The following is a 13,735-nucleotide window of genomic DNA, read 5'->3' on the forward strand; positions in this document are numbered from 1 at the left end:
TTGTGTCAATAGCTCAATCACTTTGCATAACTTCATCCTTTTCTTCACTTGTTCTTTACTCAGATTCTAAAGCTCTTGGACAATGGAGATTCATGTTCCAGATTTCAGAAATTAAGTCAATAAGAATATGTCAGTTATAAATAATAGTGGCATATTCTGATTCCATACAAGTGCTGTTAATTACAAGTGCAGATCAAAAGACCTCATGGTATGCCATAGTTGACCTTACTTGTCTCAGATCCATGAGATCTGCTATTTCATCTTCATACTCAGAACTGTCTTCACTATAATGTTCCAGGATAAAGTCCTAAAAAAAACCCAAACAAACCACAATTTAAAAAAAAATGGAATAGCTAAAATATAGAATAAACTATTCATTAATGTTTTTCTGCAGTTGTAAACAGTACAGAACTGATTCAGTTGTGATTTGCATGTTGTCTACTCCCTTCCAGTCAATAGTATAGTAACATATAGCAATGAGACTACAAAAAGACAATAGAACTAATAACTTGATTTGATATCCAAGACAAAATATTTCAGTCTGGTGTAAAGGAACCAAACACCTATTACATTAACTCTGTTGGGTTTAAAACATCACCACTTAGTGGTTTTGAAAGGGACGAAGGAACCCTGATAGCTAAAATAACAAGGGAATCAAGTGACCATAAAAACTGGTTAACAGAAGAGAGACTGCCAAATTCTTGTCAGCTGTATTACTGCGATTCCACTTAAATTAACAAAGCTGCAATGGCATAAAGCAGTACCATAATCTGACCATGGAGATTAACCTACAGAAGTAAAAGCAGAGACAAATGCTACAGCGATGTAAGACGGTTTGCCATGAGATAAAATCTACTCTGCACAATATACAGTAGTCCAAAAAATACTGAAGGCGACTCAAATAGCCAGCAAATTATATTAGCCAGCAAACACTGCTTCCCAACTGAGCTAGCTTGGTTAGCGCAGCTGGACTATTACTGTGTTACACTGAATAAAACCTTCATTACTACTTCCTTTCACACTTAGAGTAGTAATCAATAGTCTTATTGGAATCAAAAAACATAGAAGGAATTTTTATTCTCTTTGGTTTAACTCTGCTGTCTCTAAAGTGGGATTTCTTATATTCTGAATCTTTGTCCTAGTTAGATATGAGCAACGACCCAAATAATTGGTGGTTAAATTTTAAACATATTATGATCTCAGTTTTAGGGCAAATGAAACAAAAAATAATTTGTACATAAATTACTTCTGCTTCTTTAAACAAATCTGAAATGGAAATTATTTCTGTTAACTATTCATTCTGAAACGTGTCTGTGAAATTTACCTTGAGGGGGAGCGTAAAGTCTACTTCTTTGGTTTCCTTCAGGCCAAGAGGTACCAAGGGAATGCTGAATGTCTCTCTATTGGAAAAAAAACAAAAATATTCAGAAATATTTGTTTCCTGTTTTGTCTGTTGATAATTACTTTTGTTTCATTTGATGACATAAAGTTCGTATGCTGCTGGGTGTTCAGGTCAAAGGTACATAGTTTACAACAGTTCCCTCCTGCCTGGGAAAGTTTGCTTAGTGGCCTATGACTCCTCAAGAAGAGAGTCAGGAAAGCTACTTACCTGCATGGTTTGGGGTTTTTTTGGTTTTGTTTGTTTGTTTGTTTTGGGGTTGGTTTGGTTTGTTTTTTATTTGAGCGTATTTTTCCTTCAAGGAAACAAAAGAAAGCTCTCAAAGTCTGGCTTACTGCAATTTAGCTCAACCTTTATATACCTGCATAAGTTATATGGGCAGAAAACAGCTCTGCAGCTGCTAGGAGATCTGCCATGGTAAGAGCTATGGTAATCATCAATAGTTATCATCAGTGTTTTACATGCTACCAATGGTTTTATATGTGGAAGTGATGTGTGTCTAACACAGGGAAAAGCAGGGCCAAAGTATACCATCTTTAACAGTGAAAGGTCTAAGACTAGGAAGTCTGAGAACTACTTAGTTTGTAGACAATGCTAGGTGTTAACCGCTAAGCAAGTCAACCTCTAAAATACCAAAGGGCATGAAGGATGAAAACTGTGACTTAAAAAAATCTGATCCTCAAGAGAATATGGATCTGTATCATGAACTTAAACCTGGATCATATTAATAAACAACACTAGCTAATAAGACTATTATGAATTAAAGAGCACCATTTATCCCTTGGGAACTACATATATTGCTCTTCCACTAAGCATACTACTCATTTATAAAAAAGAAAGATCAGAATTGCTTCCAGATACATAGCTTGCTGAGTAGGTTTAACAGATCAATATCAGGCAATTATACAGCTTATCTCATTTTCCTTTTACCTGTCTAATCATTGTTCAAAGTGTTCCATTACCAACTACAAAATCTCACAGGTGTGATTAATTTATGTTCTTATCAGCAAAGCCAGCAAAATCACTTTCTTACTGGTGAAAATTCCATCTCGGGAAGGTGGGAGTAGGAGTGCAGCTTCCTCAGCAGAGGAAGAGTCCTTAAACTCTGTAGTATGATCAGAAAGTGGCTCTGCTACCTTGAAAAGGACTTCCAGGATACAGAGCCAAAACACCACTGCAGGTAGTGCAAATGATCTGATTTATGAGGAGGCTTTCAGGAGAAACCACACCACTTTTACAACAGATTACATCAAGGCATTTTCCCCAAAAGGAAGTGAGACACAAGCAAAAGAAATCCTAACTTACTGATTTAATTAATTCTAGTACCACCCACAGTCCCTGGAGACACCAGCATTTGTCATTCAAAGGAACTGAATTTCTATTTTTTAAGTTTCTAAGTTGCCACACCCATGGAGTCAACATCATGGGGGCATTGAACAGTTAGGGAGGTGATCCTGGATTTCCAGAACTGAGTAGAAATAGCATCACACTTCTTAATCTAGTTGAGATGTGTGCAAGTACTGGGAGGGCTGACCCCTCAGAAGGGTGTAACACAATACAGTGTAACCTTGTAACATGGGTGTGACCTCATGTTGATGACTATATATGCACAGTAGATTCAAAGAGCAACTATTAATAGCTATTTGCTCTTAAAGGCTGGAGAGCAGTTACAGAAGGCGTGAATTATTTTAGCTGATGGAACATAAAAAGCATTTAGAGCTTAGAATGAACAGCATCAGAATGGTAAAACGCCATTCAAAACAGATTGGGGAAGTAGGATCAGGAGAGAATAAAAAGCATACTACTGTTTAGCTGCAAGGCTTCTACCTGCCTTGGGGCCTGACCTACTGCTCACCCTTCACTGAGAATCCAAATATTTTGAATATTCTTTAGCTAGAAGAAGGAATAGTACTTGTGGAGTCTCGCGCTCATTCCCACAACCATAACTTTCATACTGCTCTCTACGCTCACTTGCATCTATGAAGACTGGTAAAATCTTGAACAAAAAACACTTCTGCATCAAATAGTTGTCAAAGTTTGACACGGAGGTCGAAGGCAGGAACTTTAGCACCAGTTTCTTTTTGAGAAAAATGAAACACATGTTTTGCATCAGGTCAGCAGTCAGTTGAAAGATAACCCACTGGAAACGTGCTTAGTCCCTCTACATGAGGAATTCCTTGTAGTCCACCTGGAAGTTAACGCCTAGCTGAGAATCGTGCTCAGAGGGACCCTAAATTATACCCCCTCACATGAAGAGCTTCAATTTGCGTCTTAAGTTGTTAATTAAATAGTAAACGTTTAGTTTCAGGAGCAACAAAACATCTAACTGATATAGAAATCTTTGCAGTATTCAGGCAATGAATATTCTTTTAACTTTGAAGTTTTATTTTTGAGGAATCCATTGCAATTTGAAGGTTATCGTGCTCTTTAGAGTTCAAAAAATATCTTGGAACAATTCCAACTTCATCTACTGAAAATTTCTGGTTTAGCCAGCTTATTTATTGATTTCTATCACTGAAGTGCACATCTTAAAGATTACCTCAAGTCTGGTCTGAGCTCCAAATCAGTGTTGCACTTCTATTCTCCAGCTAAAGAGGACTGTTATATGCACTCATTTGAGAACAGATAATTATATCACTAGGTTTGCTCACTCCAGAATGCACTGAACCAATTAGCTGTTCTAATACTGGAAATTCTGCTAGGTGCCATGTGTCTCTCTATAAAGCCCCAAGAGCTATCAATTCTTGCAATACTCTTGCCCATGAAGGAACTCCGTATCTAAGGATTAGTGGTACATACCTTTCCCAAGTGAAAGACAAATACAAAGACTAACCCTTAGTCAACAAATCTACCATCAAGTATGTTCTCTTCCTATCAAGATCTCTGTTCTTTCACATAATTATTGTCCAGCATTCACATTCACCTAGAAACAATTTTGTTTCCAGTGGTAAACAGAAGATCTGTTAATGATTGAGTAACTTAGCTTTATACTTACTCTGTATTTTGATAAACTTCTACTGAGATATTAAGTCCTTCCAATTCCTCCTTTAAGATCTGCAGGTCTGAGTTTACAAAACTCAGTTCCAGTAGTACCTGCTCTCGCACTTTGTTGTTAGTGGTTGCTCTGCAGAGAGACATATAATTGTTTTATTGCTGAGGAAAAGTTTTTGTACATAAGCTTGGTTGTCCCCCTTGCTAGCATTCCTAGCATTTTTAAGATTTTTTTTTTTTTATCTCCATAAGAGATGACACAAGACCTCATGTTTCAGAATTTATTAGTTTTTTCTGTCAAGAGAGAGCCTGGGATAGTTTCCAGATAACAGCACACAGACATACAGAAGGTTTAGCGCATAGTGCTAAATTTTTTTGTGTGATTAAGGGTCAGTCATTTTCAGATACATTAATAAACAGAACTAAAGCACCTTAAACAGAACCACTACCCTATTTTCAGATTATGTGATCTTTCCCTAGAGGAAGATATGAGGGTGGAGGTGGGGGGAGTCAGGAGGCATTTTTTCAGGAGAGTCTTCCCTTCTTTATAAATTCAATAATGTTCTGTGGAGACTTCTGATTTTAGGAATAAAATAAACCAACCTTCCCATAAAACTGTTACTACAGAATGTTTTACAACCAAATATACAGGTAAAAAGATATTTCTTTTTAATACAACACAATTCTCTCTATAATTTTGTTTTGTCAGATGCAAATAGGATTTTTTTGTCTGCTTGCTTCCTTTGCCGTGACAATATTTTGAACTGCTAGCCCAGTGGATGTTAGTATTTAGCGCCCCAGAGTATTTCTGTGTGATTTCTTATTTGTGCATTTCAATATGTTGTATCACTATTTCTAGCCTGATTGTCCGTACAGTATTACTGTCTTCAAGAGACTTCAACTATTATCTGTAACCACAGGTATGAGTTTAAGATTGAAGGCCTTGATCCATATCCAGGCTTAAGATACTGTACCCCTTTATTAGAAAGTTCAAATCATTAGACAATAAAACTTATTTTAAGATAAAATTTACCCTCATAAATATTTATGAGCAACCCTCTCATACATCTAGGCTCCCCTTGGAACAACCCTCCAGTTTTATGGAAGAGCTTGGTGAAAAACTAGTTATTCCAAGGCTAAAATTCTAAGTTTGTACTTCATATTACAAATATGCATTATCTGTGAATTTTCTATGTTGTACTTTACCTGAGATTGCTTAGATTAAGCAATGTTAACACCTGCTGCCTGCGTAAGCCAAACTAGACACAAATATAGAGTGGAGTGGATCTTCCTCGAGAAAGGCAGCATCACATAGGTAACTGGGCGAGTGTTGACACTATTAAGGCTTTACGTTGTTACTAAGGCTCCATGTTTGGTCTAGCTTACCACCCTCCACAGAAGGGATTCCTGTATCTTTCTCAGAAACCCCAACAGTCCAGCCAGATGAACTTCTCTAATACGGCTATATTGCTCTCAACATCCTTGCCAATTTAGAGTTAATTTGATTACCTTTCGTGTTGTTTCACTGTAGACATACCTTGTAACGACAAACAGCAAAAGAGAGCAACAGGGGCAATGGGATATCCTTGAGATCCACATAACTCTACTCTGAATTCAGTTTTAACTCAGAACTTCCAGAACAAAAGACAATGAAAAGGAGAGGGCTACTTTCAGAAGTTCTAAACCCAAAAGTCTTTGCACTATATGGATCACTTGTTTCAAGCCTAGCGACTACTTTCATCCAAAAGTAAAAGAAACTTGCATTTCCAGTTTTTTCTCGAGTCCTATTCCAGGAGGCTCGCTGTGGCCAGCAATTGGTTTGCTTTGTTTAGAACCTGATGGAATGCAAATAGAATCTGAAAACATAAAGCTCCTTTATTTATGTTTTTCCTTAGGAGAATATGCCTAATCACGTGAACTATCTAGTGGCCAGGTTACTTTTAAAATTGCTTCTTTCAAAGAACTAGCAAGTTTTAATAGTCTAACAGATCAGTTTCTGATTTTTTTAATAACTTCGAAATAAGTCTGATCCTCTACTATTCAAGCAGATGCAGCTCCAACTCTTGTCAATAGCTATTTCAGCAGTTAATATAGGTTTGGGAGCCAAGCTCTAGGTCATCTTTATGCTGAATGTTAAGAGTAACCAATTTTTCACATTAGATATTACTCGTCTCTAGCCTTTCCAAAACACTCTGAGTTGGCATGCAGAAACATCTACTGGATTAACAGTGTTCAGTTTCAAAAGCAGATATAAGGATGCATACAAAAGGTAGCAAGTCTTACTCCTTAAGTCAATTACCAGAAAACAAAGCAAAATTAAGTCAGTCAGAGGGTAAAACTACAAAAGCTTTGGACCTATCACCTCTCTTGCAAAAAGTGGAGATAAAGCAGGTGACAGGCAAAGGGCAACCTATCAATTAATGGCAAGTTTAAGAAAAGTTAATTTATCCAAGCATTTTCACTTCTCAGAGGTAAGTATATTGACTATTTTGTTCTCAGAGACCCATTGTTCCTCCACTTGCAGAGAAACAGCCACTATAGGAAACTATTGCAGATGAGTATTGGGGAAATTTTCAGTTCTGTGTAACAGAGTGATGGATTGTTGGAAAGCTACAGGGCTGTTAACTGATAAGCAGTTAATCACAGGATGCAATAGCGTCAAGACAGGGTCAATCTTAGGCTATTCCTATGGGCACAGACATGTAAGAAACGGTGTCTTAAAAAAAAATTGGTGGACAAAATATAATAGGTAAAGGGCAAAGTCTCTTCCAGTTACCTCAACCTGTAGGAGAATTTGGTGACAACTGGAACCCAGCTCAAATTAGATGTGCATTACTCTGCTACTCCTACTATCACTACTACATGGAATAAATAAGGCAACTGATGGTTCTCCCACTGTGGACCACAAATGTAAAGCATCTTGGAAACAGCAACAGCATAGTGACAATACCTTTATTTGATTTAAGGTGTAAAAAGGAGTCATTACAATATTCAGCAAGGTTCACTTGCCAGTATCACTAGCAATAAAGCTGATCAAACAGAGCAACATAGCACAGTCTAACATTCAGCTCATTTGCTAGAACACAGCAGCTTTGGAAGTGCACTTTATAGCAATAACTCTATAGAGCTACAGCATTAAATCCAGAGAGATTCACAAAGCATCCAGCAGTAATTTATGCAGCATGTTAGGGGAGCAGTTAGGCAGACTGGGAAAAAGAAATAGCTAAGATAATAAATTATTTTTAATTTTTTTTAAAAGTAATTTCATTGCTCAGGCAAGAAAACTAGGGAGTCATGACACATACCTTAAAAGATTTTCAGCACCAGCTCTCATTCTTACCGCTCTTAAGATCTGTTGGTTTAGGACAGCTCTTTGGTTTTGCAGTTTGCTTCGACCAGTCTCAGCAAGAGGATTACATCCCTAGAATTAAGGAAAGGAGGTTTTTTGTTGCTGTTGGAAGAGACTTTGAAAAAGGAGTAACACTGAATTCGAATGAACTTTAATGGCATGGGTTCTATATGAATACAAATTAACTACACTGACATCAGTGATGAATGACTGACAGCATTTCTTTTCTCAAACTTGCTCATTAAAAGCGAAAGAGACACCATGACCAAAGCATTAGACATTAAAATCCAGGCAAAAAATATTTGTTTTAAAGCTTATGTACATGTGTGAACCAGTCTGTTCTCCCCTAGAAATCTTCTGAAGCTATTTTCCAATTACAACCAAATTTGACAGAGTGTTATTAAGTTTCAACGGGTTTCATAAAAACAGTATCTGAAAGGCAATACTTCCTTATCAAAGCTTCTGCTTAACCTTTGCAAAATACTGGGATATATGCAGCCTTGAAATATAACTCTACCGGAAAACAGGCTTTGGTGGCACCGCTGCTCACAGTTTTAATAGCCCTTCTAAGGATCTCTGCTCTTGTTCCTTCTAGTGCTCAGACCTTCAGTACAATTCCTACCCCTCCTTCCCTAGGTTACTCTCTTCACATCTCAAACTTTTTTTGGCACAGTGCTGCTCTTCTGCAGAGCTCTTCTTCACTCCAGAAATGCTCTCAGATCTTTAAGTCTACCCTGCCCCAACCCAAGAGCACCTTTGCATACTGCACCAAAAATGTGAGAAACGAATAAGCTTTAAAAGTTACTTCATCTGCCTATGTTCACAGTGCCAGATGCAATGATTTATCTGCCCATTAGTTTTTCTTGTTACCTGTTGGCTAAACAAAGATTATATCCTAAGAGCTCAGTATCAAGTAAAATGGGAAACAGAATAATAGGAGATGGGATATAGAATAATAGAGCTTGACAGGGTAAGATGATGATTATACCTTCAGAAATTCATCAAATTAAGCCTTAAGAAGCAAAGTATGAAATCCAGAATTACAAGAATACTCCTGTGTATGTGCATGACTTACACAAGCACAAGATTCAAGCTACTGCAACCTGTGTTTGAGCAGGACTGAGCCATTATATTCTAGTGAGCACTGATAAGATAGAACTGTTACAGATGAACAGGACTGCATGTTTGTCTTTTTTTTTTTTTAAGGAAACACAACCGTAACACCTTATTTAAATATGTTAGAAGTTTCACTTCTACCTTTTCATTCTTTGTCCCTGCCCCCCCTTTTTTTTAAAGTATCATGTGTCTTTGAATATTAATACTCATTTACAGTCATCAAATGTCTTTGAACATTAATACTCATTTATAGCCAAGCAGCACATCTCTGCAGTCTTAATTACGGATTCTGAAGCAAATAAGACCACTCTGTGTCAAGGCTTACCCTTAAATAAAACATGTCCTTTTGAGCAGCCTTGCTGGATATCCTTGCAAAAGCTTATCAGGGTCCTATTGGATTGTGCATTAAACAAGAAGGAGGCTCATACCTGTCCGATACAAGTCTTCCCTCCAGTACTCCAGCCACTAAATTATACAGTGTTTTGGACCTCTTCCTCTTAGTTTTGACCAGAAAATTTTGGGTTTGATGTAACAGCATTTAAAAGTCTCTCAACTAGCTCTGATGAGTGGTCAGGCAACAACATAACAGCACAACAAAAGCAAGTATTTAAGTAGAACATGAAGTTCTAATAATCTATTTGAAGTTCAGTTCTTATTTGGGTTGGCAAGTTAAGGCAAACTGACTTTACGATAGAGAAATAAACTCATCAATCCAGACTACACTAGTGCAACTGAGAAAGCACATAGCCTAATATTGTTAATTTTAAATCCCTAGTTCAAGAAGTACAAACATCTTCAGAAGCACCATTTGCCAGATAACTTGAAAAAACATGCCACATTATATTACTTTTATTGCAGAAACGTTTCTGCATTGAAATACCAATTACAGCAGAAGCCCAAAACTTGGGTGCGCAATATATACTCTCTTCATTGAGAAAGCCCTGGCAGCAAGCACAATACAGAGAAGGTGAACTTCTTACTGGAGAGGATGTACACATGAGTAGCAAACTCATTCATTCCTCTCAGATTAAAAGTAGTCCTTTAACTACCAAACACTTTATGCTCCTTTACACACATTTATATGCAGAGACATAAGCAAGACACACTTAAAGGTACAACATGGTCTTGTATCTACTAGTTGCTTTCTGCTCTTAGCCTGTTTTTCTTTCCTGGGCTGCCACTGTTTGTCATACTTTGCTTTTTCTTCACTTTGTGTTGTATAATCTTTCTCTACTACTGATATTCAAAGCCTTCTCTCCTTCCATTCTATCCATGCCATTTTTCATCCAAACCTTGCCAATTATTTCCTCTTGCTTCTGCACTCAGTTTGAAGACTTGATTCTCATCTGGGGCCTTTCACCTCTGTATCACTGTCATAGGTCTGTGATGCTTTCTTCCAATTTCTTTCTTGACCACTTAGTCCAAGCATCCTTCCTAAACGTATCCTTGCCTTGCCCTTGTCTTCATTTTCTCTGTAAAGCTGCAGCTTCTTTCCAGAACTCCCTGCCCTCCCTCTGTGCCAAACAAGTTTCACGACATCATTCAAATACTTCTTTACAGCTCTACTTCTGAGAAATTTTTCAGGAAGGTCAACTGCCTGATTCCCAAGCCCATAAAGTTCAGCGTAAGTGGCGTGTTTATTTCAGTGGACCTTTGATCAAGCTTCAGCCCAGAAATCAAACAAGCTCCCATTGAACAGTGAGTGCAAAACTGCAACAATCTTAAACTCTGTGCAAACAGAAAAAATGGCAGAAATGCATTTCAGGACCAGACACTAATCACTAATCTCTGCATGAAGCTTTAATGCAAAAACAGCCGTGCGGCCTAAGAGGACAAGGCACTGACAGACTGAGGTATCCACATCCAGTGCGCCTGGAAGTGCTGTACTCTCGTCTCCCTGATGAAAGGCCTCCTGTGGATAGAGAAGTCTGTTTTCAGGACAGGCTCACCTGCTGCAAGCATATACCTCCCACTTACTTCTCAAGGCCTATGGAACTCTTATGTTACATTTTGGAAAATGCTGCTTTCTACATCTCCTGCACAGGGGACGGGGCCACTCAGCTAGTTTGTGTTCATTTGCAGGCTTAAACTCTTTATTGTAATCAGGCTGCCAGAAAACTGATGGTTAGAAGTCTGCACGGAAGACAGCAAAAATAATTAATACCTACAAAAAGCCATGGGAAATAAAATCTGGGCAAGATTCTCCCTTGTGTAAAGCACAAATTCTGTGTACTAAGAAGTTATTTAGCAGACAGGTCCAAGAAAGTGCTTCATTTTGTTTTCCTCCATGCAAAAGATCCCTTTCCCAGGCAGCATTTGTACTTAGTTCACCTTTGGACAATCCCAAGAATGTTAACATTCAATTCATTACAATATCTGGCAGCTGAACTTCCCAGTGCTTTGCACACCTACTGTTTCATTTCTTGTCAACAGGATGCTAGATGCTTCATTTAATTACTGTTTCTTTCTTTGCTGAGCCAAGATAACTTGGATAGTGAACTGGATTTTACCCTGGCTTATACACTATTAGTAAAATTATTAATAAATAGCAACAAAAGAATGGTTATTAATAAGGAAGTTGCAAAAATGATCAAGAATGGAGTACGATTTAAGGTCTCATTCCGTGCATTTGGCGGGGGGGTGGGGAGAGATAAGAAATTGAATAATTCTGCTGTGAAGACAATTCAAATAGTAAATACAGCTATTAGTTTTAAAGCCTTTTTTCCCCTCAGAGCACAGCTGCACTTCATAAAGAAGTGTTCACCATGCTTAAATATTATTATCATTAGCTCCTGAACCCATAAAAGATTTTAAAACCTAAAGTACAGTCAGCTAGTTACTGTATTTCTTTCTGCTTGGTTGAACAGCATCATTGAACTGCAGTATCAGGAAGCTGGTTTGTTTTTAATGTATCATAATTGGAGACAATACCTGCACAAGAGTCATAGATTCTTGCCATATGTTATTTATGTACCTAGTCAGGTAACATCTTGAAAGAAACAGACACTGACTTTGGACACATAAACACGCACATTCTGATGGAAGGCGGGCCTGTGCAGGGCCTTGCATGTTCGATAGCAATCCTCTGACTAATTAATGGGGTGTGCTGACAGATTCCAATGGGATTGCTGCTCATCTCTTGTTAGAACTAATACCTGAGCTTAGGTGGCAAGATATCCCACTGGGTTTTATTTTTAAGTTTATAAACATTATCACACACACACTTCTATGGCAGACAGCTGTATTATGAATGCCTGTGGGACCTCAGTGTGATGCTGCCTCTGTCAGACCAGGCACAGCCAGCTCAACAGCAGGAGCTTGAGCACAGCTAGGAAAACAGCTGACTGACTGTTCAGGACTCATGCGGGATTTTGGGGAGATTTTATTCTACAGATTACATGGGGGCAGCTAGGCAAGCCTGTAGTCAGGTACTCCATGTTAACTATGGATGGACAGTATCTTGCCTCTGTACAAGGCACTGGTGCTTACCTCCCATCTGAAGAAGCCTTAAAATCCCCCGGTCTAAGGGGTAAAGGCAGTATCTTTGTGCTTTCCCAGGGCTCTAGACCTTGAGAAATTACATACCATGGTGGGAAGATAGCTGTCAAAAGCATGGGTCCCAAATAAAGCAGCAGTTGTATTTCATTTGGATGACAGGAAGTTCTTTCTTCAAGACAGAAGTATATTTTAATATCAGGAATCCAGTTGTGATGGACGCAAAAATCATGACTGTTTGCCAAACAATGAGTAATTGCAGTAAGCCTTTGAAATTTACATAAATCTGACTTATGAAGTAGTGGTTTGAACTTTTAAGATGAGCCACACACTGTCTGAAGGTGACACAGAGTTGAAACTGGGTGTGCCTTCTTACTTAAAATAAAACATTCCTTTCCAGCCAGTGCAACCTGTGCTGCTTGTCAAGCCCAGTAGTGTATGCAAATGGCCATATCCTCCAGATATTTAAACATGTACGTAATTTAACTTATGCACATAACTTCTTTAGCTGTAATAGCAATTGTAGTAAACAGCATGATTCACACCAGTATTTCTAGAACTGATCCTAAGCCCTGCTAAATTATTATGTTTATTTCCTTACCTTCTTCTACTACTAGAATTAAAGTTTCTCTTTGCATGTTTCTACTATTTCAATTTTGAAATTTTAGCTATATACTGTAAGTCTTTCAATAGCAGAAGTTTTATCTGAGTTAAAAAAAAAAAGGGGGATGGAGGAAGATCTGGTCTTCCAAAGCCTGGTCTATTAGTGCCAAGAACAAGTATTTTACAGTTCTAAGTGTCTGGCCCCAAACATTAAAGATTCTAAAGTTTTAGAACTAATTATTGCATTAAATTCCAAATACATATTTTCTATACAATATTTCATCTTATCACACCACTCACTAAGCAAAATGAAAATTAGTATTTCATCAGAGATGTCTGTCTCTTGAGTAACCAAGTTTCAGGTGATTCTTAGTTTCATATGGAGGCCTACTTTTAGTTTTAGGTTTTATGACTTTGTATATAATGAGTGGATATGGCATGATGGGGGTATGAATCATCGCAACACTGTTTCTGTCCCACCAGACAACTGGAAAGAGAACAAATGGGCAAATAAATATTCCTGTGTCCATGCTAATGTTGATGGCTGCCTGGCTACTAACAACTGAAGAGAACCACATGAGCTAAACCCCAGTGGAAGCACTGGTGTAGCAGGTTGGTAAACTGACACATTAACCACAGTTGAGGGGGAAGCCCTGCAGAAGAAACCCCAAAAGCTAAGGAGGGGAAGGAGAGAGAGTTAATTAGCGAAGTGCTGATTCACAAGTTGGTTTCTATACCTATCATCATTTTCAGCCTGGTACTTCATTTATGGAACTGCTTGT

At 38.0% G+C, this 13,735-nt stretch overlaps 1 protein-coding gene across 1 annotated transcript in view; it reads right to left on the reverse strand.

The window, feature by feature from the left end:
• Window positions 1-13,735, reverse strand: part of RHPN2 (rhophilin Rho GTPase binding protein 2) — a 29,003-nt gene that overhangs the window by 10,551 nt on the left and 4,717 nt on the right. The window contains exons 2-5 of the mRNA XM_086469223.1: window positions 7,696-7,811; window positions 4,395-4,523; window positions 1,325-1,400; window positions 230-307 (exon numbers count right to left, since the gene is read on the reverse strand). Of these exons, the coding sequence (XP_086325349.1) occupies window positions 230-307; window positions 1,325-1,400; window positions 4,395-4,523; window positions 7,696-7,811 (399 nt within the window). The remainder of the gene's footprint in view (window positions 1-229; window positions 308-1,324; window positions 1,401-4,394; window positions 4,524-7,695; window positions 7,812-13,735) is intronic.

Source organism: Leptosomus discolor, chromosome 8, assembly GCF_034619465.1.
Source record: "Leptosomus discolor isolate bLepDis1 chromosome 8, bLepDis1.hap2, whole genome shotgun sequence".
Classification (NCBI taxonomy): Eukaryota; Metazoa; Chordata; class Aves; order Leptosomiformes; family Leptosomidae; genus Leptosomus; species Leptosomus discolor.